This window comes from Dermacentor silvarum, chromosome 1 (assembly GCF_013339745.2).
Source record: "Dermacentor silvarum isolate Dsil-2018 chromosome 1, BIME_Dsil_1.4, whole genome shotgun sequence".
Classification (NCBI taxonomy): Eukaryota; Metazoa; Arthropoda; class Arachnida; order Ixodida; family Ixodidae; genus Dermacentor; species Dermacentor silvarum.
Genome location: NC_051154.1, coordinates 163,394,398 through 163,419,650, shown reverse-complemented (window position 1 = coordinate 163,419,650; position 25,253 = coordinate 163,394,398). Strand labels below are relative to the sequence as shown.

Below are 25,253 nucleotides of genomic sequence, written 5' to 3'. Positions count from 1 at the left end.
AGCGGCTGGACTGAAATTTTCTGAAGGGTTAGGCGAAGTACCAAGTCGACTTTCTTGTTCTTTGTGGTAAACCTATATGTACGACCGAAATGACACTTCTTCACACGGTTACAGTTATTGAGGAGAAGCCACCACACAAGTTACAAATATCTGAATTATGGCCGCAATAGCACTTTCCTGCATGGTTAGGCTTGTTGAGGAGAAGCCGCAGCAGGGGTTCTAGAGGTTCAAAGGTAGACTCAATAACCGGATTTGAGCTAGGGCACGTGCCACAAAGCCGGCAGCTTATCCAGTTGCGTATCCGCGTTGCGCACATGTGACGGCGTATCCAAGCCAGGCCCTTTTGACATATGAGCGCAATTTAGAGGTTATTAAATGTTTTAGCGCTTTGCTGACAGTACTTATGAAATTGTGTTCTCGAAATTACAGTTTAATATGCATATATCTGGCTGTTGTTTTATTTTTGCCCGGAAATACCTTTCTGTGTGTAAATGCTCTCTTTATACTCATCATATTCTTGGCAGCATTGACTGCTATTACTACGGACGCCCTCGCATGCACGTAATCATCGTGACTGTTTTCGTCGTCGACCGTCGAGTGGAGGCGGTTCTTCTCTTATTAGTGTATCCACATTCCGCATGTTTTCAGGTGAGAGAGTCGTAAACATGCTCTACTCGTGTTAAAGGGTTCACTGTTTCTGGTCAATGCAAACGCGAGCACTACAGGAAGCTATTTAGGAGCACGAAAGTACGTTTTGCAGTTACACAACTTCAAAAACAGACGACCTCTTTGTTACGTGACATCGCCAAGAAATAAGATACTGCTTTAGTTGTCTGGCCTTTTCACTTGCAATAGAAGTGCGTGTAGGCTGCTGAGTAACATGTATCTCACAGTAAGCCAAATCGTTATTACTTACGCGACGATTACACGTACAAGCGCACAACAGCTGCAGTTGTAATTGAAGCGTCCAGTATGCCGCGGTGCATCTTTACCGCACTGCATCTTTTAACATAATTACAATTTACCACAAGAAATAAGGGGTGGGGGAGGATCCTTTTACATTAATGCACTACGCAGAGAGAATAAGTTTTTCTGATGACCTCTGCGACGCTGTACAGGAGATCTGCGGCAGTTCTATGCGAAATATAGTTGAACTGACATGTGCAACAACATTTGAACCAAATTGCGGAATTTCAGAGCAAGTATTGCTATCTGCGTAACAGAAATGAACGGCAATAATTGCTAAACCTGTATTTATTGCATTTTGTAAGCGGGCCGAGTTAAGTATGGATGAGGAAGTCATTATTTTGCTACGGCACATTTTTGCAGCAATGGCATCCGCGTGCGTCGTGTTAGCCGTTGTTGTGGTAGTAACCCCCCCCCCCCCCCCCCTCTTCCCCCCATAATGATCATCTTCATGAAGTTATGCCAGCAATAATTCACCATCATTGGAATGCTTACATGGCGATGGAAAGTTTCATTCTTGAATCTCGCAGTCTATTTGTTTACTCTTACCGCATTTCTCTATCTCCCTTTGTCTCTTTTTAGCCTCTTTTTCTCCCTTCTCTCAAAGTTTCATAGATGTAATTTTTAAATTCAAGGTCCCTCTCATTCTCACACCGCCCGATCATTAACCGAACTCCACAGTGACTACGTGACATAATTCCTGAGCACCTAATCATAATTATGCGGCCATCGCTGCTAATGTTTTCTGCAAATTATTTGCATGAAACAGCGCGAGTCTCAGTGCGAGTAATAATTCTTTCGCTATCCCTGCCACTGAATCGCGCTTTAAGCCAAACAACTGCAACATTTTTCTAAAGACGTCTGCACGTTTCGAAATCAGTCATGTAGAGTTTGCAATGCCTAAGTATTCCTATCAGTAGCTATCAGCAAGATTTATGTAACTGGCATTCAGTTTCTTGCTGATCCAGAGTCTTGGAAATTAACAGATATAGAATTCTGGCTTCTGTTTTACTTACCGGATCAAAATTATATTAGTTGTTACAAGCTTGTTTCTCCTTTCTCTTTTTATTTAAGCGTGTAACTCAAATCTATAGAGGCGCAAGCTTTTCATTACACGTGTCCGCTTGATTTATCTAGCACCCGTTCACTTTTAGTGGGAGGGGCAAGCCTCTTCGAGATTTTTTCACTGTTTTAGAAAATGTCGCTGTCCTTTGTCTCGCGAATTTTGAATGACGCCGTTGTTTATTTCCTTCTAATGGATACAAAGTTGTTCAATATTCGAATCAGCATTTCGCAACTTTTTAAGCATATCGCTGGAATTTTCATACCTGTTGGACTTCATATGACGCCTTGAACCGGCAGTTGGGGATATTAAACTCATATTAACTGCCAGAGGTGTAGCGTTCCCATTTTCTCGAGGGAGAGGGAGCCGAACTAGCTGCATTGAGGGAGGCACAAAAAATAAGTCAGTCATTGTTGTGAGCAAAATTTGGAAGTTTATTTACGCATGGTTGATCATTCCTTTGCACAAAAAGAATCTCCTTGTTACATTCTTCTTTGTTACGGCCGGTAATTGGGGCTCCTAAAGGCTTGTGGCCAAGGGGGGGTTGAGCACTCCTGCCATGGCCGGGATTCGATCCCGCGCCCTCGGGCTTAGTAGCGCAACGCCATAGCCACTACGCCACCACGGCGGGTGGTTTCGTTACCAGATGCATTCAGTATTAAAGGACCCAAGGAGGTTTAAAAAAAAGTTTAAACCTCCTTGAAAGGACCCTGGTTGTACAATATATGTACAGCGTGGAAACAGGGCTTACATCGAGATAAGCGCTGGCTAGAGGGCATTGCGAGTGCGCAGCGTTGCCTACTAGATGTGATTTCTTCGCTCGCTACGGCTGTGCGATCTGGCACGGCTGGCGGTATGGAAAGCATGTGCGATCCGGTGCCTAAACCTACGCTGAATGCGAATACATGCGAGTATATAAGTGAGTTCCGGATTACCTGATGGCAGGCTTTTGCGTATACAAACCAGAAACGTATAGACAGGAGAATTGAAAAACACGAGCGCGAACTGTCGACTGAATTTTATTGGCGAAAATGGTGAAGTTATATGCTCATACGATAGACGTAAGACGTGAATGCTGTTGGTGAAACAAGAAAACAACAAACAAGAGGGAAATGAAAATGGTAACACGGGCTGCAGGCATCGAAGGACTCATCTGTGCGCTACGCGTACCTAGTAATGCTAGTTTTTTAACTGTAGATAGCGCCATAGATATTTGAGCTCTGTTTGCGACAACCCTATCGACGTCGACCGCACTGACGATTAACTTCTGCAGCCTCAATAATTTCTCTATCTGGATGGTGAGCTGTGCGACCCATGCAATCTTTGAAAACGGACTGCAATCTCGGTAATTCACTCCCAAGTGTCCTTGAACATTGTTGTCGTGTTCACGAAGCCTATAATTTAGGCACCTTCCTGTTTGGCCATTCTATACTTATTGCCACCTGATTAGAGTGCACGCTTCAGTGGCGCCAGCCTATATGAGAAGCGTTCCGTGGGTGATCGGATCAACGATAATCGCTTGTTCGCTGGACGGATCAGCAGCATCGAGTGTTCCAAACACGACCGTGAATGTACTAATAACGCAGAGAATGAACGATGGCGGGCGAAGCACACCAACTTCAACAAATTATTTATTCCGAAAACAGCACAAATATATGCCATGTCACATCAAAGTGAAAGAGGCTGAACAGGGGAAGAAAGAACCGTAATTGAAGCAGAACAAACACCAAGAGGGCGTAACATTTCCTGGTAACCTCCATGCAGCGAACTTTCGCGACGAATTTCACGTGACCAAAAATCCAGCGCGAAGCGCCGCCGCGAATTCGTCACGCCACAGTCCATGCAACCAAGAGTGGGCGAACGCCGCCGACCATGCAGTCGACGCCGCCCGCGAGGAGTCATTGTGGCCAGACGAGCTGGGCTACGAAAGCGACGTGTTTACGCATAAAATAAGGCAACTGACCTGAAAAAGTGCGTACATAAGTGTCCGCTGTTAGCCGGAACTTTTTTTTTTTTTTTTTTTTTTTTAACACGACACGTCGGTATTTCGCCGATAGTAACCCTCGTCTGTGACCCTGTGTTTGTTTACGGCTCGCTCCGCTCGCCAACAGTTTCTCTTCCGTCAGCTTCCGCCTTCGAGCCTGCCTTGCCATCGAGGAAACACAGAAAGCTATTATGTGACGACGGACATGGCAATCGTCCGTCGAAACCGTCTTCTCCAGTTGAAAAAGAAGTTGCTGCTTTTATAAAAACAACAGCAAGAAGAGAAGGAGTGATGCATCGATAGCGCCCATAGTCGTCACTGCAATAGCTGTAGTCAACTGACTTTTCCGGAGAAAAAGATCCCTACAAACCCGGCACGCACCACCTGACGGTCACCCCTGTCGTCGCGCCGAAGATGGGGGGTCCTGTACATGGCTTGCGAAAAGGCTCTCTTTTGTCTCTTAAAGTAGCGAGCCGCCCATATGCCGCGCCTACGCGATGATTCAGCTCGCGTTTTTCTCGGATGTGCCAGTTATCTACACCCTGCAAACTTCAATCAAACGTCTTTCCAAAACACGGCGGTACACTAGACATGTTGCAGGTATGTATGGGCAGAGCATCATCGGGAAGCGAAGCCTCTAACTACATAGAGTAAACAAAACAAGCAGTGACCACATATTATTTACTAGAACATTGAGGCAGAACAACAAACCAGCAGGAGAAACAGCGCTGGAAAACAAACGTTTGAAGCGAAGGTAGGAAACAGCCCAACAGTAGCCAAGCGTCAACAACCAAAACTCCCGCTGACGGGCGACCGACGGAAGCCAACCTCTGTGCTGTGGCCCGATTGGTCCACGCTCTCCGCCGCGCCCTACGACTTCCGGTTCACTGGGCGGCGAAAGCTGGAGAGAGTGGATCGGCGGCGAACAGCCAGTTTTTTGACGGCGGGCGGCCGCCGCCGAAAGTTCTTCGCTTTTTCGCTCCAGGGGGGTTATGCAGAAGGGCCTATAGGCCGTCCCCTCCGAGATACCATATAGTTCGTTACGTGACAGCGCAGCTGATGTCACGCTCGTATGACAAACTCAGTTGGCCTATGTACCTACCTCATTTTGCCTCAGTATTACGCCTAGCGCGTTAGTTGTTTGGTATGCCTATGCAAGATTCGAGTTTCTTTGAACTTCGGACTACAACAAGCGCTTTGAAGACTGTGAATAAAGTCGCGTAACGTTGCCTGAACTTCCCGCGGCCGGCGCATACCTTCTGGACCATTAAATTTACGTTTATTCAAGAGCAAATAAAGTGTCAATTAAGCATTTTCTTGCTACTTCGTCACGACGACGACGTCGGAGCGCGCAAGAAGTGCAAGAGGGGCACGCAAGCAAGCCTTGCTTGCCGAGCAGGATACGAGAACATTTACTTTTTATAGCGAAATTTTGTTTCCCAGGCGACCGGAAATTTTCACTACCCGTTTGGGTGAGAAATCAGTCAGCTATAGTTCCCTGTACAGCACCGACGAATGTCACACCGTGTGGAGGCGACTAAAGTGACGTTAGCTTATAGACAACTTAGCTGAGCCACTGTTGAATGAGCATGCGCTCCGCCGTATCAGAGCAGCGAGGCGAAATTTCTGTCAATTTCATATGCTTTTGGCGCGACTTCGTGCATAAGTTTACGCGAGTATCAGAGCGCCGCAATTGGCGCAGCTGTCATAGCCTTGCATACATATTGCACTCTCCGTACGTCTCTAGTCGCGTGTGGCCTCTTTCGTTTTGTTAGTTTCACCATCCAGATTACTTTAAATATGATCACCTCACTATAGTTCATCATTCGAGCTGCCTAGTTGACCAGAATTTCATTTGTGAACCTGCATTACATGCGCTGAAAAGAAAGATTCAAATAAGCATTGCTTACCACGGCCCAGCCGTTTTCCAATGGAACCTTCCGATTAGAGATATTGGTTGTTATTGAAAAATTCTCGATTCGATCGACCCTACTGGTGACGTAATTCAATAATAGTTTATAAAACTTACGACGGGTCGTTTCCTCTGTATAAATTTCTAGCCTTTTCTGGCGCCGTCTTATCAAGTGACATATTGTACATGCCCTAGAAGGTACATTATTAGCTGGTGTCTCCGCTCGGAACCGAAAAGAAGCCGCGAGCAATGAGGAGAGTTGGTGCAAGAACAGCACGCACACAGTTGAGATACGCCTGCAAAAATGTCAAAAGTACCCTTAAAAAATAAATAAAAATAAAACTGAAGGGCGGGCGTGACTGTGTGTGGGAGATGGGGTATATAACAAGCAAAGTATCTCCTACTGTTATATATCACAGCAAAGCGCTGCGTGTATAAAAGGCAGCTCTCTGTTGCTATACGACGAACTAACGCCATAAAATGTAACCTACACTTAAAACAACACAAAAGATCACTCAGCTAAATTTTATTGTAAACGAAAGAAAAACGCAGCTCTTATATGCGCGCATTTTCACAGACCGAAAGCCACAACAGGAGGAACATTCGAAGAACAGAAGCAATTGCTAGGGCGTGTTTCGGTGTTCTGCGGTGTTACAGATGGAACATGGAGGCCGTGGCGTAGCCAAAAATGTTTTTCGGACGACGGGGGGGGGGGGGGGGGGGGGGGGGCACGTACTTGAGAAATGGAGGGGGGTTGGGGGTGCTTAAGCAGATTTTGCCGCATGTCGTTTTATGCCAGGTAGCCTGGTACACAGAGAACAGAGATTTCACACACACACACACACACACACGCAAACACACAGTGTGCAGGGTGTGATCCCCCCCCCTCCCCCTCCTCCCGGCTACGCCCCTGATGGAGGTGGTTATCGATCAATGCACACTCACGAGAGGTTTGCGAGGCTGGGGCCCTTTCTCAGCGAAGCGTCAGGGCCCTTTGGGTAGGGCCAGAACACGGACAGCTGGTACATGATATCCTCGCCATCGTCTTCTGCCGACAGGGACTCGTCGCTGCGGCTGCGAAATGCAACAAGCGAGTTAGACAACAGTCGCAAGCATGTAACGTCGCCTGGAAAGAGAGAAAAAAAAGCACACACACACAAGTTACACACTCGCCAAAGCAAACGAATGATAGGTGGCCAAATTAACATCGAAGTTAACATTTCAGGACTCCTAATGCTGCCCATAATTAATGTGAAATGACTGGAGTCGAGTCCCAAGCTTTAAGAGCGGAGTACTGTAAGTGCCGTGTATACTGTGTGTGACAGACGGGAAAATCGCTTGCCATCGGTGCGTACGACCTTAGGATAGCGATGACAATTGAGGACCGGCGCTAAATGTTGCTAGTGCACTACCTCGTTTCCTTCTGTCCATGGGCTCATAAATATAGGCTGTGATGGCGTATTTCATTTTTGCGATTAATTTACGCTCGTTCTTCCCCTTTCTTTCTCTTTGAGTGCTCGTACCATATTGCGTCACATCGTGAGGTTTTACGTGCCAACCCTACGAGTTCATTATGAGGCAAGAGGGACTCCTGGGGAATTTTGACCAGCTGGGGTTCTTTAACGTGCACCCAATGCACGGTACACGGGCGTTTTTGCATTTCAACCCCATCGAAATGCGGGCGCCGCGGCCGGGATTCGATCCCGCGCCCTCGGGCTTATAGTAGCGCAAAGCCATAGCCGCTGTACGCCACAACGGCGGGTGTGCCATATTGCCCGTTCACCTGCGCAAGATAATGAAACCGCTCACTGACGTCACTCCCTTTCCGCTTCTACTCACTCTCTTTGGTAAGTTTCAACATGTGAAACTTAGCGTGAGAAAGGTATATTTTATGTCCAAGACAAAAAAAAAATACAAAAAAATAAATAAAAGCGCACTTCTACAGATACCGAAGCGTCAAGTTCATTTCCTTTTCTTTAAGCGCAAGAACTGGTTGCGAAAACTTAGTGAAGCACTTGAAGGAGTTGTTGCAAGCTGAACTAGGACATGTAATTGGAGCTCGCCGTATGCACGTGTACCTGTAGGCGCGAAGATAACTTTGAAGTCAGGACAGCGGCACGCGTATATGTTTTACTCAGACGCTAAATAACTTCTCACACGCCTTTCTCCTACGCGCAGCAGCATCGTGAAAAATGGTTGGCCCTATCGAAAACAGAAATACGAAAGTCGATCAGTTTCCGTCAATCCCACGCTTTCATACTCGTTCACCATTAGAAAACCACAAACATTTCGTTCAACTTGTCACGTAGGTAAACAGAAAAAAGGAAAGAAAAGAAGTGGGTGAAGGGGAGACAGTCTGGCATTCGAACGATTACAACTGAAGCTCATTTGATTTTTCTGGTGACAGTAGCGGGTTTCGAATAGTTGTGCCGTGAGCAATGGATGCATGGATGCAAAACTTTAATGAAAGTCCTGAGGTACGCGACTCGGCGCGCTTTTTTTTTTTTTTTTCTGCTCTCACAGGCCTGCGCACGCCCGCGCTGCAGAAGTAGATTCATTCTGCGATTCTTTTATAATTTTATTTTGGAGGGCACAGGAGGAGGTTTGGGCGCTTCGCTGTTATCATTCTTGAGATGGATAAAAATTCTGCATTTATGAAAGCTCGCAGAGCTCTCGTGTTACAAAACTCGTTGCGTTTCCAGCATTTTGTGGTCGCATGCAGTTTGTTGTTGCCGATGCATAGATGTTGAGGGTTGTGCTAAACCCAACGTTCGCCGTGTGGATTCACACTGGATCATTTGGGTAATGGGTAAATAAATCGATCAAGTTGTCACTCCTGCAGAACGCTAATCGCCAATATCACCTGCACAACAGAACGCGATCACCAAGTCATTGGTGCCTCGTCCTCCGGTTGTCTCGCTTCAGGTGACTTTCAGTGACTGACACATTGCTAACATAAAGTAGCCGGGACCAGTACTATAGCTAGGTCTTTCCGCGATCGGCTACTATAGCTTCCTGCTGCGCCAGTGTTAATTATGTTATAGGCTACATGCACGGTATTGTTTTTCACCTAAAGCACAATCGCAAGCAGGCAATGTTGAAGCATTTACGAAACAACACGCTGTAGAAGTTTCGAACACACGAGGTAAAGCACACGTTGAAAGCAAAGAAAAAAAGGCGGTTGTTCTATTTGCTTACTGTCTTGAATTGTGTTTCTCATAATTCGTTCAGGTAAACACGGCGCCTTTGGAACAATACATCGCCCGCCGACAGGTTACCTGTCAGCTCTTGGCAGAGGCGTGTTCAGCCGCAGACCAAGCACTGCGACAAGTGCACGACCTCTACGAATGCTCCTCTGCGAATGTTCGCGATTAAAAAAATAGGGGACGAGCCGGAGTCCGCGCCCCATCGAGGCGCACCAGACCTAGATGCACGCACAGCTCCGCCCAAATGAACCCTTCCCGCCCTTGTTCGCGAACGCATTCCGGCCTCCCCCTCGCGTGGACGTACCTTAGGCTGTCGCCTTCTGAATATTCGCTCGATGACATGTCCGGCCGACTACGTCTTCCTGTTTACGTTGTCGCAGCAGCTAATGATTTATCTCGTGCAACGGCGGCGAACCGAGACTGCCATGGCAACAACGCAGCAGCCATCTTGAGGACAGACCGAGCCGCGGCAGTAGTGTTTTTCACTCACGTGTCGCAGAAGGGGAGGACTCCCCATCGGGTCGCAGATTCGCTCGAAGATGTATTCGCTTCCCTAAAGTCGAAGCAGACCGCAGCGCCATCTGTCGTTAGCTTGAAATCCGACATACAGCAGAGCGGCGTCCATGGGCGTAAAATGAGGTATAGACGGTGTTCTATTCGCAGAAAAGTGGCTGGATCGCGTGCTTGCGTCGTTTCGTGACCGTTTCACTCTACTAAAATTCGAGCACCCACCACTCATTTACGCTAGGCGTAATGTCTCAAATGTACGCAAAGAAAGAAGTATCTGAAAACAGGGAAGAGCGCCTACAGAAGGGGGGATTGCGTGCACCACGATGCATAATAGAAAAAAAAAATGTTAAAAGGCAACGTCTTCGTTCAATTCTTTTCACTTTGCAAAGTATGAGATCACGAGAGGCTCTTTTGATGGACAAGAGATGGCGCTGGATCTCGTGAAATCCACCAGAATAAAGCAACCCACGAGACAACTTTTGCAGAGCGCAGCTCTGGGAGAGCTTTCGCGACTGCTTAACATTTAACGGCTACGATACGCATTTAGCGGAGCATTATGTTTTTCCAACTGCGTGCCGAGTTTCGGAACGCATACCATTGGAAGAGATCGGCTACGGTTTCTATTTATTCACATTGTTTTTCTCACAACCAAGAAGAAATACGAAACTGCTTGCTACCACGCGGACCTCGTTCCCTAGCTCCTTTGCCGCGGCGCGATCGATTTGCAGGCCGCTTTTCCTTTTCTCTGTCGGTCATCGTTCTGCGGCGGCGCCACTGCGCGGTGTCAGCTACTTCAACGCATCATATGCGCGTTTTTTTGAAATAGCAGGTGAACAAAATTCCACACACCCTGCGTTGCCAACTACAGTTTATACACCAGCAAGAAGAGTACATCACAATCTTATACATAGACCCAAGAGATGAAGACGAGAGATGGAAAGAATGTGGTCATTACATCCATGGGTCACTTTGAAAGAAGAGGAGATATTCTGGATATAAACAACCAGCGCCTCTTGCGCTAGTGGACTTCAAAAAGATGAAACTCTGTATGTTTCGTGAATATGCAATCACACTGCAGAGAGCATAGGCGCCGACTACAAGGGGGGGGGGGAGGCAGAGCTCCCCCCCCCCCCCCTTTCTCGCCGAAGTGTCATTACCAGAGTTCTGTTACCCACATCATTTGAGGTTTCTTTAGAGGTGCCTCAACACTTTCTCTTAGAATTTTATTGTGGCTGAAAGCTTACTGCATCAGTGTTGGCGCGGACGTGTACGGCTTTTCATTCATACTTTCGCTTTATTTCTGCAATCCTGACCATGAGGACAAGCGCGTTAGAAGCGCCAGCGGCGGTTATCTCATCCGCATTTTTTCTCACTTCAACTTTTTTTTATTTCGAATGTGAACACTATAGGCGCCTACTACGGGGTGGCTCCGGGGCTCGAGCCCCCTACGGAGTTTTCCCGGCGATCCGTCAACCCCCCCCCCCCTCCCCGCCCCTAAAGTGTCATTACCGGAGTTCTGTTACCCACATAATTTGAGGATTCTTTTGCGTTGCCTCTACCTTTTCACGTTTGTTGTGGCTAAAAGATTACAGCATCATTGTTGGCGCGTACGTGCATGGCTTTTAATTTCTACTTTCGCTTTATTTCGGCAAATGCTGACAATAGGAGGACGAGCGCAATAGAAGCACCAGCGGCGGCTACCTCATCCGTGTTTCCTCACATCAACATGTTTTTTAAATTTACGCTGGGAACACCATGCACAAACACAATATATTTGAATATCCGTCAACCAAAAGAATCCTCAAATTATGTGGGTAACAGAACTCCGGTAATGACACTTTAGGGGCGGGGAGGGGGGGGGGGGGGTTGACGGATAAAAAAACAGGGGGTTGACACAGGCCAAAGTTTATTATATTTTGAAAGAGAAGGAGATAGCCAACTAAATGGATAGCCTATGCCTAGAGAACGAATATGTTGATGTATGTTCACCTCGCTTCAAATTCCTTTGCCTGCTTTTTTTGACATTGAAAAAAACAAAACAAAAAAACTGCAGACTTCAGTGACCCCTTCGGCAGAGTCTTCTATCAACGGCGTGTGAAAAGCACGTGAGTGATATGTGCCTCAATATTGATTCTCTTTCCAGCTAACGACTGGTCACACACAAAAAAAAAGCTCTTCTAATTATTTACAACATTTACGCATCAGGGATGGAAACATCGCCTCTTGTATGCAGATGCCATAAATACGGGTGTTTCAGCATACACTTTCAAAAAAATTATAAAGGTTGCGTGTGGCAGATAGCCAAATTCTAGTTCATGAGCTGGTCTTCTCGAAGAGGCGGACATTACTTGCACAAAAAATTGAAATGCATAATCGACTAATCAACACAAATTCACCAATTATAGGTTTTTAACATATTAACTTATGGTCCATGTTGCAATTTACAAATTCTAGCCGTGGAGTTCGCAAGCGGATGCACTAGGAACTAATTCTTAGGATGGCACCAGTTTCGAGATATTAATCCCCGAACATTGCGGAGAAATGCATTGGCGTTCCAGTTACTTTTGTGCTAAACGGCCGTGGTTGCTTAGTGGCTTGGTGTTGGACTGCTAAGCATGAGGTCGCGGGATCAAATCACGGCCACGGCGACTGCATTTCGATGGGGGCAAAATGCTAAAACAACCATATACTTAGATTTAGGTCACCTTAAAGAACCCCAGGTGGTCTACATTATTCCAGAGTCCTCCACTACGGCGTGCCTCATAATCAGATGGTGGTTTTGGCACGTAAAACCCCATAATATATATATATATATATATATATATATATATATATATATATATATATATTCATACTTTTGTGTTTCGATGCATAAATTGACGTTTTGTTAATAAAGTGACTGGCACGCCAATGCATTTCTCCAGAAAGTTAGAGATATCTCGACACTGGTGTCAGCCTTAGAATTAGTTACAAGTGGATCCGAACTCCATGGCTAGAATTTTTAAATTGCCACATGGGTCATAAAGTAATTTGCTAAAAACTTAATTCGTTAGTTTTATTAATTAGTCGATTATGAATTTCAATTTATTGTGCAAGTAATATCCGCCTCTTGGAGTAGACCATCACATGAACTAGAATTGTGCTATCTGCCACAGGCAACCTTTAAAAAAATTTTAAAGTGTTTGCTGAAACACCTTGTATATAGAATTCACTCAGTAGCCGAAATGATTCCAAGCCGGATTCATTCGAAATCAGAATATGTATAGAAGTCTAGAAGTAATGCGCAGCAGCGCTTATACTCGGACTCAAAGTATAAAAAAAGAGTGCAGTTTGGCCTGGAAGGCGAAGCAGTATTAGTGATCGCGAAGTAGAAGACAGTTACACGAAGGAAGATTTTTACCGTGTAAATCCGTGCACGGATCGCACCCGTGTAAGGGCCGCACCCCCAACTTGACAGCCAGTATTAAAAAAATATATCCAACCGAGAAGCGATCGCGTTCCGTGCGCTGATTCTGATCGGGCTCAACAGCGATTTGTCGCGCGCAGCGTACTATATCGCGCGTCGCTACTGGGTGTCGACAGGAGGTGATCGCGGAGGTTTACGGCGGATTTCATACTCGTAGTTGGAGAAATGAGGTAAAATGGCCTGGTCCCATGAAAGGCCCGTCAAAATCGCAACAGAAAAGTGCGGCCCTTACACGAGTCAATAGTTGTAGTGGCCATGTAAATTGTAGTAAAAATTCACATAAAATTAAAATAGCAAGCATGCACGGACCATGTAAACCTGTAAATACCTCACTGGATGACCTCGAGCACTCGCTTTCACAACGCAAGCATTATGAAGAACGCCGGCAGCGGAGGCGAACGGTTCGTCCAGCCGCGCGATTCACCGCAACTCCGAAAATTGGATTCATCATCATTATCTTCCTATTTTTATGTCCCCTACAGACGGCCTCTGTCAGTGATCTGCAATGACCTCTGTCTCTTAACTCTGCAACACTAGGGGCGTGGATAGACAGCCCTGCAAGGAAGACGGCACGCATGAAGTAACAGCCATCCCTGCTCGCCCTTCATCATTGCACCCACCAATGATTACCAACAATTAGATATGGCACGCGGGTCATATAAGCGTCAGCCGCGCACATTCATTCACAGCTACGGCAGGGCTACAGGAGAAGACGCGTGCTCTCCTTCCCATTCGCGTTGGATTACGTGACCTACAACTAACGGGAAGATAATGCCCAACAAGCCGCCATCCTTTTCGGATCATTGTTACGTGCTTTTTCCCGCACCCACAGTGTATGGTTCGCTCATTTATATGGCTTTTGGATTTAATACGGAACATCACGGCGACGACAACAGCGAAAATTTGCCTGGAGTGTCGATATATATATTAATTGCATGCGCCAGAAAGCGAGAAATAGAAAATTCATAGCAAATGGTGTATATATATATATATATATATATATATACACCTTTTGCTAACCATTTTCCATTGGGGTACTGAGCATATATATATATATATATATATATATATATATATACGTGGGTAGGTTTCGGAAAGATGGTCGGGCACCAGCCCCCCCCCCCCCCCCCCCGGAAAAATGAAAACTTTCCGCCTATGGTAGATAGTATGCTGTATCTAAAGGAACACGTGCGGTTTATGATTGTTACGAAGATCAAGCTGAAGTCGTAGCAGAAGCAGAGACTCTACTGATTTATTTTATGTATGTCCGCCCCATTTTGGAGTTTGGTTGCGTGTTACTCTCTGGGGGTTCTGTTTACAAATTACGCCCTCTTTTAGAACGCGAGGCATTACGTTTATGTCTTGGCCTTCCAAAGTTTATAGCAAATAACATACTTCCCTTCTCCTCAAACTCGATTTCGTATACTGACAGTCCAAACATTACTGAACATCTATGCTTCTATGCTTCTCCCCAGAGACGTTCCTACTATGTGTTCCTTCGTAAGCTGACCGCGTTTTTGGGAATCAATGGCCTCGACTGTATTGTCCCCAGGTAATCTTTGTGCACAAGCTTATGGAAGCATTACATGTAATAATCCATGATGTGGTTTTCGCAATTATACTGGCTGCTACAGTAAGCGTTGAATTCGATAATGTATTTCCTAAAAATTCTAAACTCCTGCCTATTAGATACCTAAAAAGCTTTTTAGAGGACTACACTGAGAGCCTCCGAATAAATTAAGTGATAACCAAAGATGCTTCTATCACTCAAGAGAAGGAAAGAGTGGGCATTTTTTCACCATCAATAAATCGGTCTTTTTCCCTTCGCCTACCCGACTTCACACCAAAATTACAGACAAAATTATTATTCTAGCACTATACGAAAAGTTTCCCCGTTAATTTTTTTCGGCTGTTACCATGACCGACTACCTGAGCCAGCAGACGCACAGCCGGCGGTCTCCCTTAAAGATTCTACAACCTTCGCCATATATCACTGTAGCAAAATTTAAAAAAAAATTCTGTTCATGAGGAACATGCCAAATCATCCGTCTTACACAACACTGATTTTCAGCATCTTAGATTCTCTTGGCACATCAGATGATGTTTTACTAGAAAAATTGAACTATCATTTACCAGAATGCGTTGCTGAATACAAATGATTAGTTTTTATTCCCACATGCCTGGATTGGCTCCTTCCCCTCAATGTTACTATCGCAGTGAGCCTGAAACATTGGAACATTTATTTGTAGAACGTCGTATATATTTAACATGCAAAGAAACCGACTTATAGCTAGCTTGGACTGTCTTACGATTCCCGTTATATAGTCAAAAGCTTATATAACGAAGTGCTGGGGACCTCCACAATACTTCGTTATACAGGTTACTTCGTTGTAAATGTCTCACTCCGTACCGTTCACAACAGAGCAAGCTAAGCACGTTCAACAGAAGAAAACCTTTATTTAACAGTAATTCAAGAGATACTTAGTGAAATAGGTCGCTAATTTTTCTTTGCACTCTTTCTCTGGCGGAATGTGTGACTGCAGCCAACCTTATTGTGCGGAAGTTCACAGCATGCCCCGTGGCGAAACGCAGGAGCTACGCAAATCAAAGCTGCAGGTCGTGGAATGCCGCTATCGCGTCCCTTGCCGTCGAAACACTTGGTTCGTTTACACTGTTTACACTGTTGACTTCGTTGACATTTGCGTCCTTTCCTCCTTAGATGGCTTCGAAGATGTCATCGGTCGTCATTTACGATTACATCATCACGTCATCAACTGCGACGTATTCATTGCCCGTAGATGCGTTATGACAAATAGCGTTTGAGTTGAGTGATTCCTGGAGCAGTGTAGCAGGACTATTTCTGATCTCGGCACACTCGTCAAGTGCGCAGCTGGCACTTCCTGCGGAGTGCTATGGTGGCACTGCTACATTACATTCGTTGTAAAGCAACAAATCAGCCATTGGGAACACTTAAATTCCTACGTTGTATAGGAAAATTCGTTGTAGAGGTGCTCACATGTGTTGTGGGACAGACAGATAAATCATATCGCCATGTTATAGGTTTTGTAACATGGCACAGGTGTGCCACGTCGCATAAAGTAAAGTTGCTTCTGTATAATGCCCTATTCTGTTCTTATCTAAATTACTGTCCATTAACGTGGGCAACCACCACAACTACAATCTTAAAACAGATATACGAAGTATGTCCTATAAAAAAGAATTCTTCGTATTGTGTATAATATACCTTACGAACATACAACCAAACACTTGTTTAACGAACAGAAAATCATAGATCCATTCAATTTACATGCTTATAAGTTATTTTTCAATTATAAGAAAGAACAAAAACAATCGCTAAAGTTTATATCAAAGCGTCCTTATGCCCTTTCAAATCTCCGTATACACTCTGTCAGATGACTGTCTGGGCATTGCCCACTGTACAGACAAATTACGGCTACGAGATGATTAGTTACCAGCTGCCAGTGTTTTTAAATGAGCTGAATAACTCGAACACTTTCTTTAAGAACATTTCGAATACACATCTACGCAGTTATACTATTGGTCACCGCGTGACAGGAACAGCTTCTTAACGTCGCGCATCGGCAATGCCTCTTCACATAAACAAACATGTTACAATGCCCAATCTACTTGTACAGCGAATTATTATTCCATCTTTAAGCGTGATCATTTTTCGTTATTATCTTTATTTTACCTATTGCTGATGTCCTGCGAACTTAATTTGCACGTTTTTTTTTGTAACATGTCCGAGGCTGAATGAAACGCCTCGAAATGTATTCCAGTAATTGTTTCTATTCGGAATACGTTATCTGTAAATGTATTATGTTCTGTATGATGTGTATGAATGTAAATGTATGATGTTCTCTGCTATTGCCTGCTGTAAAAGGTGTGAGACCTTCGTCAAGCGTTTCTCGCTTTTAGTATCACGTACGCCTTCCATCAACCCCTGTATTGATGGCAAATAATAATAATAATAATAATAATAATAATAATAATAATAATAATAATAATAATAATAATAATAATAATAATAATAATAATAATAACAATAATTTATTCATACACATCCAATAGCAATACAAAGAAACGGGCCTGTCTAAGTCCATGAGGTCTTGTGTGACTAGGCCCGGCAGAGTCGGTACAGCGATGTGGTTACATATTTACATATTAACTCATTTTTAACATCTTTCAGACACATAGTTGGTAGTAATTACATGTTAACAGACAATGACATTGCAAAGAAAGATACAAAAGCATAAATAATTGAAATAACGAATGGGAACAATAATTCAACATTTCGTCAATAATTTCTTCAACTGTTTTTTTGAAGCTGCAGAAAAGAATTCATCAGACAAATCATTAAATATTTTTGGGATGTATACTATTCTTCTAGATTCTCCATATTTAGTAGCAGAATAGGGTATTCTAAAACGTTTTTTTTCTCTCAACAATCGAGGAGCAACGTATGCCGCTTTAAATTCATCACTCCAATTATGTCGAATAATAACCGTCCGATAAACAAATCCTCGAAAGTGCAAAATCCCAATTCATGAAATATATTATTGGAATGTAGTGTAGTACCATAAGCCACATTTTAAATATATTTTTTGTAATTTATCAATCCGATTTTCCCAGCTCTCTGAACAAAAGGCGAAAATTGTTATGCCATACCTCAGCACACTGTATGCTAGTGCGTGAACTATCATTTTCTTGATCGGTACAGGTACTAAGCCCTTTATGTTAAAGAGTAGATATGCAACACTCCTTAGTTTACCACATAAAAATGCCATAAGATATTGCCATGACATGCCGCTGTGGAACGTTATACCCAGGTATTTGAATGTCTCTACATATTCTATAGCAGTACATGTACATGAATTGCATTGTTCATCATGTAAAAATATTGGTAAGTTTATGTTTTGAGTTTTAATGGACTTCGAAAGCACATGAGTTTGCTTTTCTTAGCATTGGTAAATACACAATTTTCTTCAAACCATTGCATGGCCTTATGAACTGCATTCTGCAGAGTGTTAATAGCTTCCTCATAACGTATGTGGCGTGTGAGTAGGACCGTATCATCTGCATATTGATACACCGTCGCTTTTCTGATTATGGAGGGAAAGTCGTTCATAAATAAATTGAAAAGCAGCGGTGACAACACGGATCCTTGGGGAACACCAGCTGTAATATATCTCCTATTTCTAACAATTTCTTTACTACCCATGACCGCCTGTGACCTGTCATGCAGATAATTATAGAGAAGATCAAAAAAGGGTCCCCTGAAACCCAAACGAAACAACTTTTCCAATAAAATGTCATGGTTAACAGTTTCAAATGCTTTTGCCAAATCCAAAAACAAAGCACAACTATACAGGTTCTTATCTACAGCAGAACATAAATCATCGGTAAACTCTTCTAACAGTAATATAGCACTTCGCTCAGCAATAAATCCGAACTGTCTTGGTGTTAGTACAGAAAATTTCTTTAAGAAGGAAGTCATACAATCAAACAGAAACTTTTCCAGTATTTGGGAGAGTATAGGCAAAATGGAGATAGGCCTATAATTTTCCACATCATCTTTTTTCCCAGTTTTATACAGCGGCTTAACAATTGCGGTTTTTAATGTCTCTGGAATTGATGCGTTGTTTATAAAACCATTAATCATAAAAAGCAGTATGTCTGCTTATGTGTCAAAATTTTTTCTTAGTGTGGCAACAGCCACCCCATCTATACCTGGTTGTTTACTACGTAGTTCGAAAACTGAAAATTATTCTCCTCAAGTCTTCTTTCGACAACGTAGGCAAAAAAGCAGATGCTTCAACAGTTTGTTTGAGCGAGCAAGTGTGTCTCTGCGACTGCGCAGTATTAGAAAAACGTGTAAAAAATTGATTGAACTTATCTACCACTATATCTGAAAAAGATTCTAGGAACTTCGTAGGCGCGACACCATTGCCTCGGAGATTATTTATTAAGGCCCAAGTTTTTGCTGAATTTTTGTATGCTTGATTGAATCTACCTAAAAAATACCGCCGTTTTGCTGATCTCAAGAGAGCAACGACCCTGTTTCTCGCAATCTGACATTCCGTTTTCAAATCTTTATTTTTCGGCGTACGCTTGCTCCTTTTCCACAACCAATCTCTGTAAGAAATAGCTCTCAGTATGTCGGCCGTAAACCAGGCGTAATGTTTCCTTTGTTTTTTAGTTATTGTATACATACTAGAAAGCTCAAACTTCTTTAGCTGCTCACAAAATTTTTCATACACTCCAGTATAGTTCGAATCCCCAATCATTTGCGCCCAGTCAAACTGTGCAATCAAATGATCAAATGTTTTCCTATTAAAAATCTGCACTTCTATTCGATTGCTATTATCTTTTTCTCCTGACTTGTCCTTTCTGGGAAGGAGCAAATTTGCGCTAAGGCGACATGCCACAAAATAGTGATCCGCTATCTTTTGACTAATGACACAAGCCGCTAATGAATAATTTGGTGCTCTTATTGCTATGTGGTCTAGACAGGAGGATACTAGTCTATTTTATTGGAGTTCTTCTCTCGTAGGTTGATTTATAGTCATTTGTAAGCCGTAGGTCGAAAAAATGGAAAGGTAATCCAATACAATAGTTGAATTAGTGTTCAATATATTGATGTTTAGGTCACCCGCCAAGCAAATCTGATCCGCTGCTATTTGACCCTCTAAAAATTATTCAAGTGCACTCTACAATTGTGTGACACTATTATTAGGAGGACGATAAATAGCTAGCAGTAATAATTCTGTGTTAGCGTGATTTTTACTGGCAGGCTTTCGGCTTGGTTTAAACACACGTCCATAACCACTGTGTCATATCTTGTCCTAACCACCGTGTCATATCTTTCACGAAGACTTACCACGAAGAGGGAGCATATTTACAGATTCAAAGGCCGCCCTGCATTGTCTGCTATCCGCTCTACGTCGTGGACAACAAGACCAACTTGTGCTGGAAATAAGGCACCTTTGTCACCAACTGGCAGAAAAAGGACATGACATCACTTTTCAGTGGCTCCCAGGCCACTGCGGCATCATGGGCAACGAACAGGCCGATGAAGCTGCGAGGAGGGCTCACGAAAATGCTATGAAGGAACCCATCCCGCTATCAAGAGCCGATGCAGTAACAAAGCTTCGCATAATCGCGCGTGATTCCAGACGAGCCATGTGGAACACACCTGGTTTCCAACATACTCGACTGCACCGCCTGGACCCATCCCTCCGACTACGCATTCCATCTGGACTTCCTCGAATCGAGACAACTGCTCTCTGCCGACTGTGGCTTGGAGTATCCTTTACGAATGACTTTGCTTGTCGCATCAGAATGGCCGACAGTGCTGCCTGTGATACTTGCGGCAGCGAGGAAACACTCCAACATATCCTGTGTCATTGTCCCCGCTACAGCTCCCAGAGACAGTCGCTCGTAACGGAGTTGGCACGCCTCGACGACCGGCCGCTTTCTGAGCAGACGATTTTAGAATGCCGACTGATACGGTCTTCACAGCAGAAGGCGACGAGGGCGCTACTGAAGTTCCTCCGGTCAAGCGACCTGTTTGAACGACTGTGACGCTCCTGAGTTCTTTTATGTGTGTGTGTGTGTGGGGGGGGGGGGGGGGGGGGAGATAGGCCTACAAACTGGATATTTACCTTCCGGTTAACCTCCCTGCCTTTCGCATCTCATTTATCTCTCTCTCTCTCTCTCTTGTCCTAACAAACAACGCCAGTCCACCTCCTCGTCTTTTCTGCCGTGACATTAGTTTCCACTATTAAAAATTCACTGCCATATTACTTACGAAATTTTAAGAATATCAGCTACATTTTAAACTCAGATCAGGGGTGCATTTTCATCCTTCTTCACGAAAATGTTTCCGCCCTTAACCCATGCAAATTTGTAGCTATTTTCTTTTGCTGCAGTTCTAGCTCGCCAGAACAGATTTCGGTTCATTCTTGTCAGATTATCGTTGATAAAAAGTATCGGTATCTGTCCGTTTTGGAGTCCATCAAACCCGCCTCCCTTGCGGTCACAGAAGAAAAACGTACTAGTACTGTCGGGTTTGTCTCATGTTTGATTGACAAGCGATGCACCACGTCGATATCAGAGCTACACTGTGATAGCTCCAGCTTACCAGCTATGTTTCATAAGACTTCTTTTAGGTTTTCTTCGTGTTCTACAGGTAGTCCGTGCAGATTCCCGTTCTTTACTGGCTGAAAGCTGTGCTAACACCATGTCGTATTGTTTATAGACATAAAAGATACTGTTTCTTCAAGGTCTTTTATTGTCACACTCAAATTTGTGAATTCAGCTTTTAGGAGGAGTAGTGAGTCTACTTTTCTATTTAAGGTCAGCAACGAGGTTAGAGTTTGCTTAATACTTGCGAGCTCTGACATTAACGCAGCTTCTGGACTGTCTTCTGGTGGAGTCGTACTTGTTGACTGCGAGCCCGCCCCACCTCGTTGCTTTGGCGCGCGGCATGTTTTGCGCACCCATGAATCACGTTTACTTTGACTCTTCGCTGCGAAGGTGCTTTGAGCTAGCCCTGAGCATTGCTGTCCCAAATGATACAGGTTTCCACACTCTGCACGTTTAATAAAACGACCATCATCGGGCAGCAGTTTGTTACAAGCAATACAATTGTCCATAATACCACTCAACAAGGCACACTCTGCAGTCGGCGGCCAAAACCCTAGTTAGCTTTATAATGTAAGCACAGTACCTGTAAATTTTGTGCTGTCAATGTCTGGTCGTTATATCGCCGCCGACTGCAAAGCATCGTGCACTGCAGGCTGGTTAAGTAGGCGTTGCCTCTGCCAGGGTTTCCAGGGGCTATCTGGCTTTTCCAAAAAAAAAAAAAAAAAGCTTCTGCGATGACGTTTCCCAAGTGGTGATGGCTCGAAGCCAAGATAAAGGTCCGATCCAGAGGCAGATGTGTCCCAGACGATAGCAATTGTGAGCCTGCAAAATATGTGCTGTCAATGTCTGGTCATTGTATCGCCGCCGAATAATAATAATAATAATAATAATAATAATAATAATAATAATAATAATAATAATAATAATAATAATAATAATAATAATAATAATAATAATAATAATAATAATAATCAATTTGTACACATAATTTTGCTAGGTCTGCCGAAGCCTTCCGTGGGCTTGTATGGCAGAAATCTGGCAGTCAGTGCAAAGCATTATGTAATCTTATTACACACTATAGGTCAAACTAAAAAAAAGGAGAAAACGTATAACATGCCAAGTAAACAATACTTAATGTTGAAATGAAAACACGTAGCACACACCAACCATTAAAACTGAGAAAGCATGGCACAAGATGTAAACAACGTTACAACCTATCGAGAAAAAAAATTGTGAAAGCAGCGCGAATAACACAGTCTTACATTCATTTTGCAAAAATCACACTGCAATAAAATAGACTTTATACATGTGAAAACTATTCTACCATTGCCTTGAGGGCCTTTTTTAATCCAACAAATTTGGCTGATCCAGTACTGCACTGGGAAGGTTATTAAACAGGTGGGGGATATAGTACCTTCTTTGTCCTTTTCCATAACGAGTTCTTGTCCGAGGAACTACATATCTGGAATGTCTACGCAAAGCAACACTTTTATGTACAGGTTCTCGGAAATCATTGCTCCAGAAATAACGCATCACAATTGTCGAACGAAACAAGGACTCAAAATCAGGCATTTCTAAATCTCAAAATAAGTTATCCGTGGTTTGGTTGTACGCAACACTTTTTTGTGTGCTTTTTAATAGGCTGTCAATTTTATGTTTCCAAAAATCCGCTGCAATTAAAAAAAAACAGCAAATGTCGTACCTTATATGCGAATAACCTAAATCATGCACTATCATTTTAATAATAATAATAATAATAATAATAATAATAATAATAATAATAATAATAATAATAATAATAATAATAATAATAATAATAATAATAATAATAATTTATTCATAGTGCCCACGAACAACCATGAGGTCTAAGTGCTGGCGCACGCATAGATACAAGAAGAAAATACAGCAGGGGAATATCAGTAAAAATAAACAATGAATAAAAATAACAATCTTGAAAAGAAGTGTGTACATACAACAAGGCGCCATATGCATACATAAGAAAAAGGGGGAGAAGGGAAGTTGAACAATGTGTGAAACCAAGACACAACAACGGAAAGCTCAGAACAGAACAATGACAGCGAGTTGTGAAAAATATCAAGGTCATGAAAGAGGACGTTATAAAGACTCTGTATTCTGTGGACGGTTGAGTGTTGGTGGTGACAGGCAGCAACATGGAAAGGTCTGTGTTCTCTGGTGATCTTGCGCGGAATATGAAACTTGATACAACTGAGGAGTTCGGGGCAGATGAGGATACTGTGAAGGAGTTTGAATAGAAACAGAATGTCAGCACGGTTACGTCGGCAGCGAAATGAGGGCAATGACAATAACCCAACAAGGCTAGAGCAAGGTCAAGCGTCCGTGTTAGCAAAGCGGTGATGATCAGTGGCGTAGCCATAAATATTGTTCGATAGAATTTGTCGAGGGATCAAATACATGAATAATAACTGCATTGCCATTGCCAATACCATTGTATACTAGATGCTGCAAAGAGAGAGAGAGAGAAAAAGGTAAAGGAAAGACAGGGAGGTTAACCAGAGGTTATCTCCGGTTGGCTACCCTGTACCGGGGGGAGGGGTAAAGGGATGCGAAAGGAGAGAGAGAGAGAAATAAGTGAAAATAAAGAATAAACAAAAAGGAAGGAAACAAGAAAATCACACACGCACACAAAACAGAACTGTTTCTGTGGGCACTGTCATGAAGTCCGCGAAGGCGTTCTCGTGTTGCATTGTCTGAACCTTCGGTCCCAAGTAACACAATGCAGAGTCACAATTTGTCACTGAGTCCGGTGTCTTTCAAGTAACGCAGCAGTGCCTTCAGGGCGGCTCGCGCCGTTGTTTGTGTAGGCCAGTTTCCAAGGATGTCCTTTTCTGTTATTGGGCGTTTGTCCAGTTGATCTATTGTCGCTGAGAGAGCTGCTCTCTGCGGGTTGAAACGAGGGCACTCACAAAGAAGGTGTGCGATTGTTTCGTTGCACCCGCAGGATTCACAAAGTGGGCTATTGGCCATTCCGATACGAAAGGAGTACGCATTTGAAAATGCTACTCCAAGCCATAGACGGATTAGAAGTGTGCAGTCTAGATGCTGCAAACGAATTATTGAACGCTACGCACTGTCAAGACAAGTAAAATATGTATTTTTTCATAAAAGAACATCTTCGTATGTCCCAAAAATTGTGGCAGAAATAACTGATATCAATGCTTCCGCGTTTTTTTTTGTCCATTTAATAAGTAAATAAAATATCACGCGAACTTTAGAACTATATCAGTTCGAAACCAACAAAGCAGTGCATGCAGATGATATAAAAAAAAAAAAACGTAAAGACCATGAAATGAACAAGTTGAGGACAAACACTTTGATGAATCTTTGTCATTCAGGAACCTTGTTTACATTTTAGTACATATGCAACTGCCAGGGAAAAACCTCCATGACGCTGTCCTTCGTTGCAATGGATTGCGCAGGAGCAGCTGTTACTGGTCGTGTATTGTGAGTAATATTGCACCGAAATTTATAGTCGCAACAGTGAGTACATATAAAAAGCAGGAGGTTCTGCAAAATATACATTAGAAATGCGAAGATAGAATTAATAATTATGAGGTTTTACGTGCCAAAACCAGTTCTGATTATGAGGCACGCCGTAGTGGGGGACTCCGGAAATTTCGACCACCTGGGGTTCTTTAACGTGCACCTAAATCTAAGTACACGGGTGTTTTCGTATTTCGCCCCCATCGAAATGCGGCCGCCGTGGCCGGGATTCGATCCCGCGACCTCGTGCTCAGCAGCCCAACACCATAACCACTGAGCAACCACGGCGGGTGCGAAGATAGAATGGAATATACAAATGCGAAGATACAACTTGATGAAGGGCAAAAAAAAGTGTCGCTTGAAACAAAGTTCACTGCTTGTGTACACAAAACCTCGCAACAAGGTATTTAAGTATACGCATAAGTGGTGGTGGTGGTGGTGGTGGTCGTGGTGGT

The 25,253-nt window shown here is 43.6% G+C and overlaps 1 protein-coding gene across 1 annotated transcript in view; it reads right to left on the bottom strand.

Annotated features, from left to right (window-relative positions):
• LOC119436340 (uncharacterized) overlaps positions 1-9,558 on the bottom strand; it is a 28,758-nt gene extending 19,200 nt beyond the window's left edge. The window contains exons 1-2 of the mRNA XM_037703161.2: positions 9,436-9,558; positions 6,871-6,999 (exon numbers count right to left, since the gene is read on the bottom strand). Of these exons, the coding sequence (XP_037559089.1) occupies positions 6,871-6,999; positions 9,436-9,473 (167 nt within the window). The 5' untranslated portion in view covers positions 9,474-9,558. The remainder of the gene's footprint in view (positions 1-6,870; positions 7,000-9,435) is intronic.
• Positions 9,559-25,253: the final 15,695 nt, after the last annotated feature.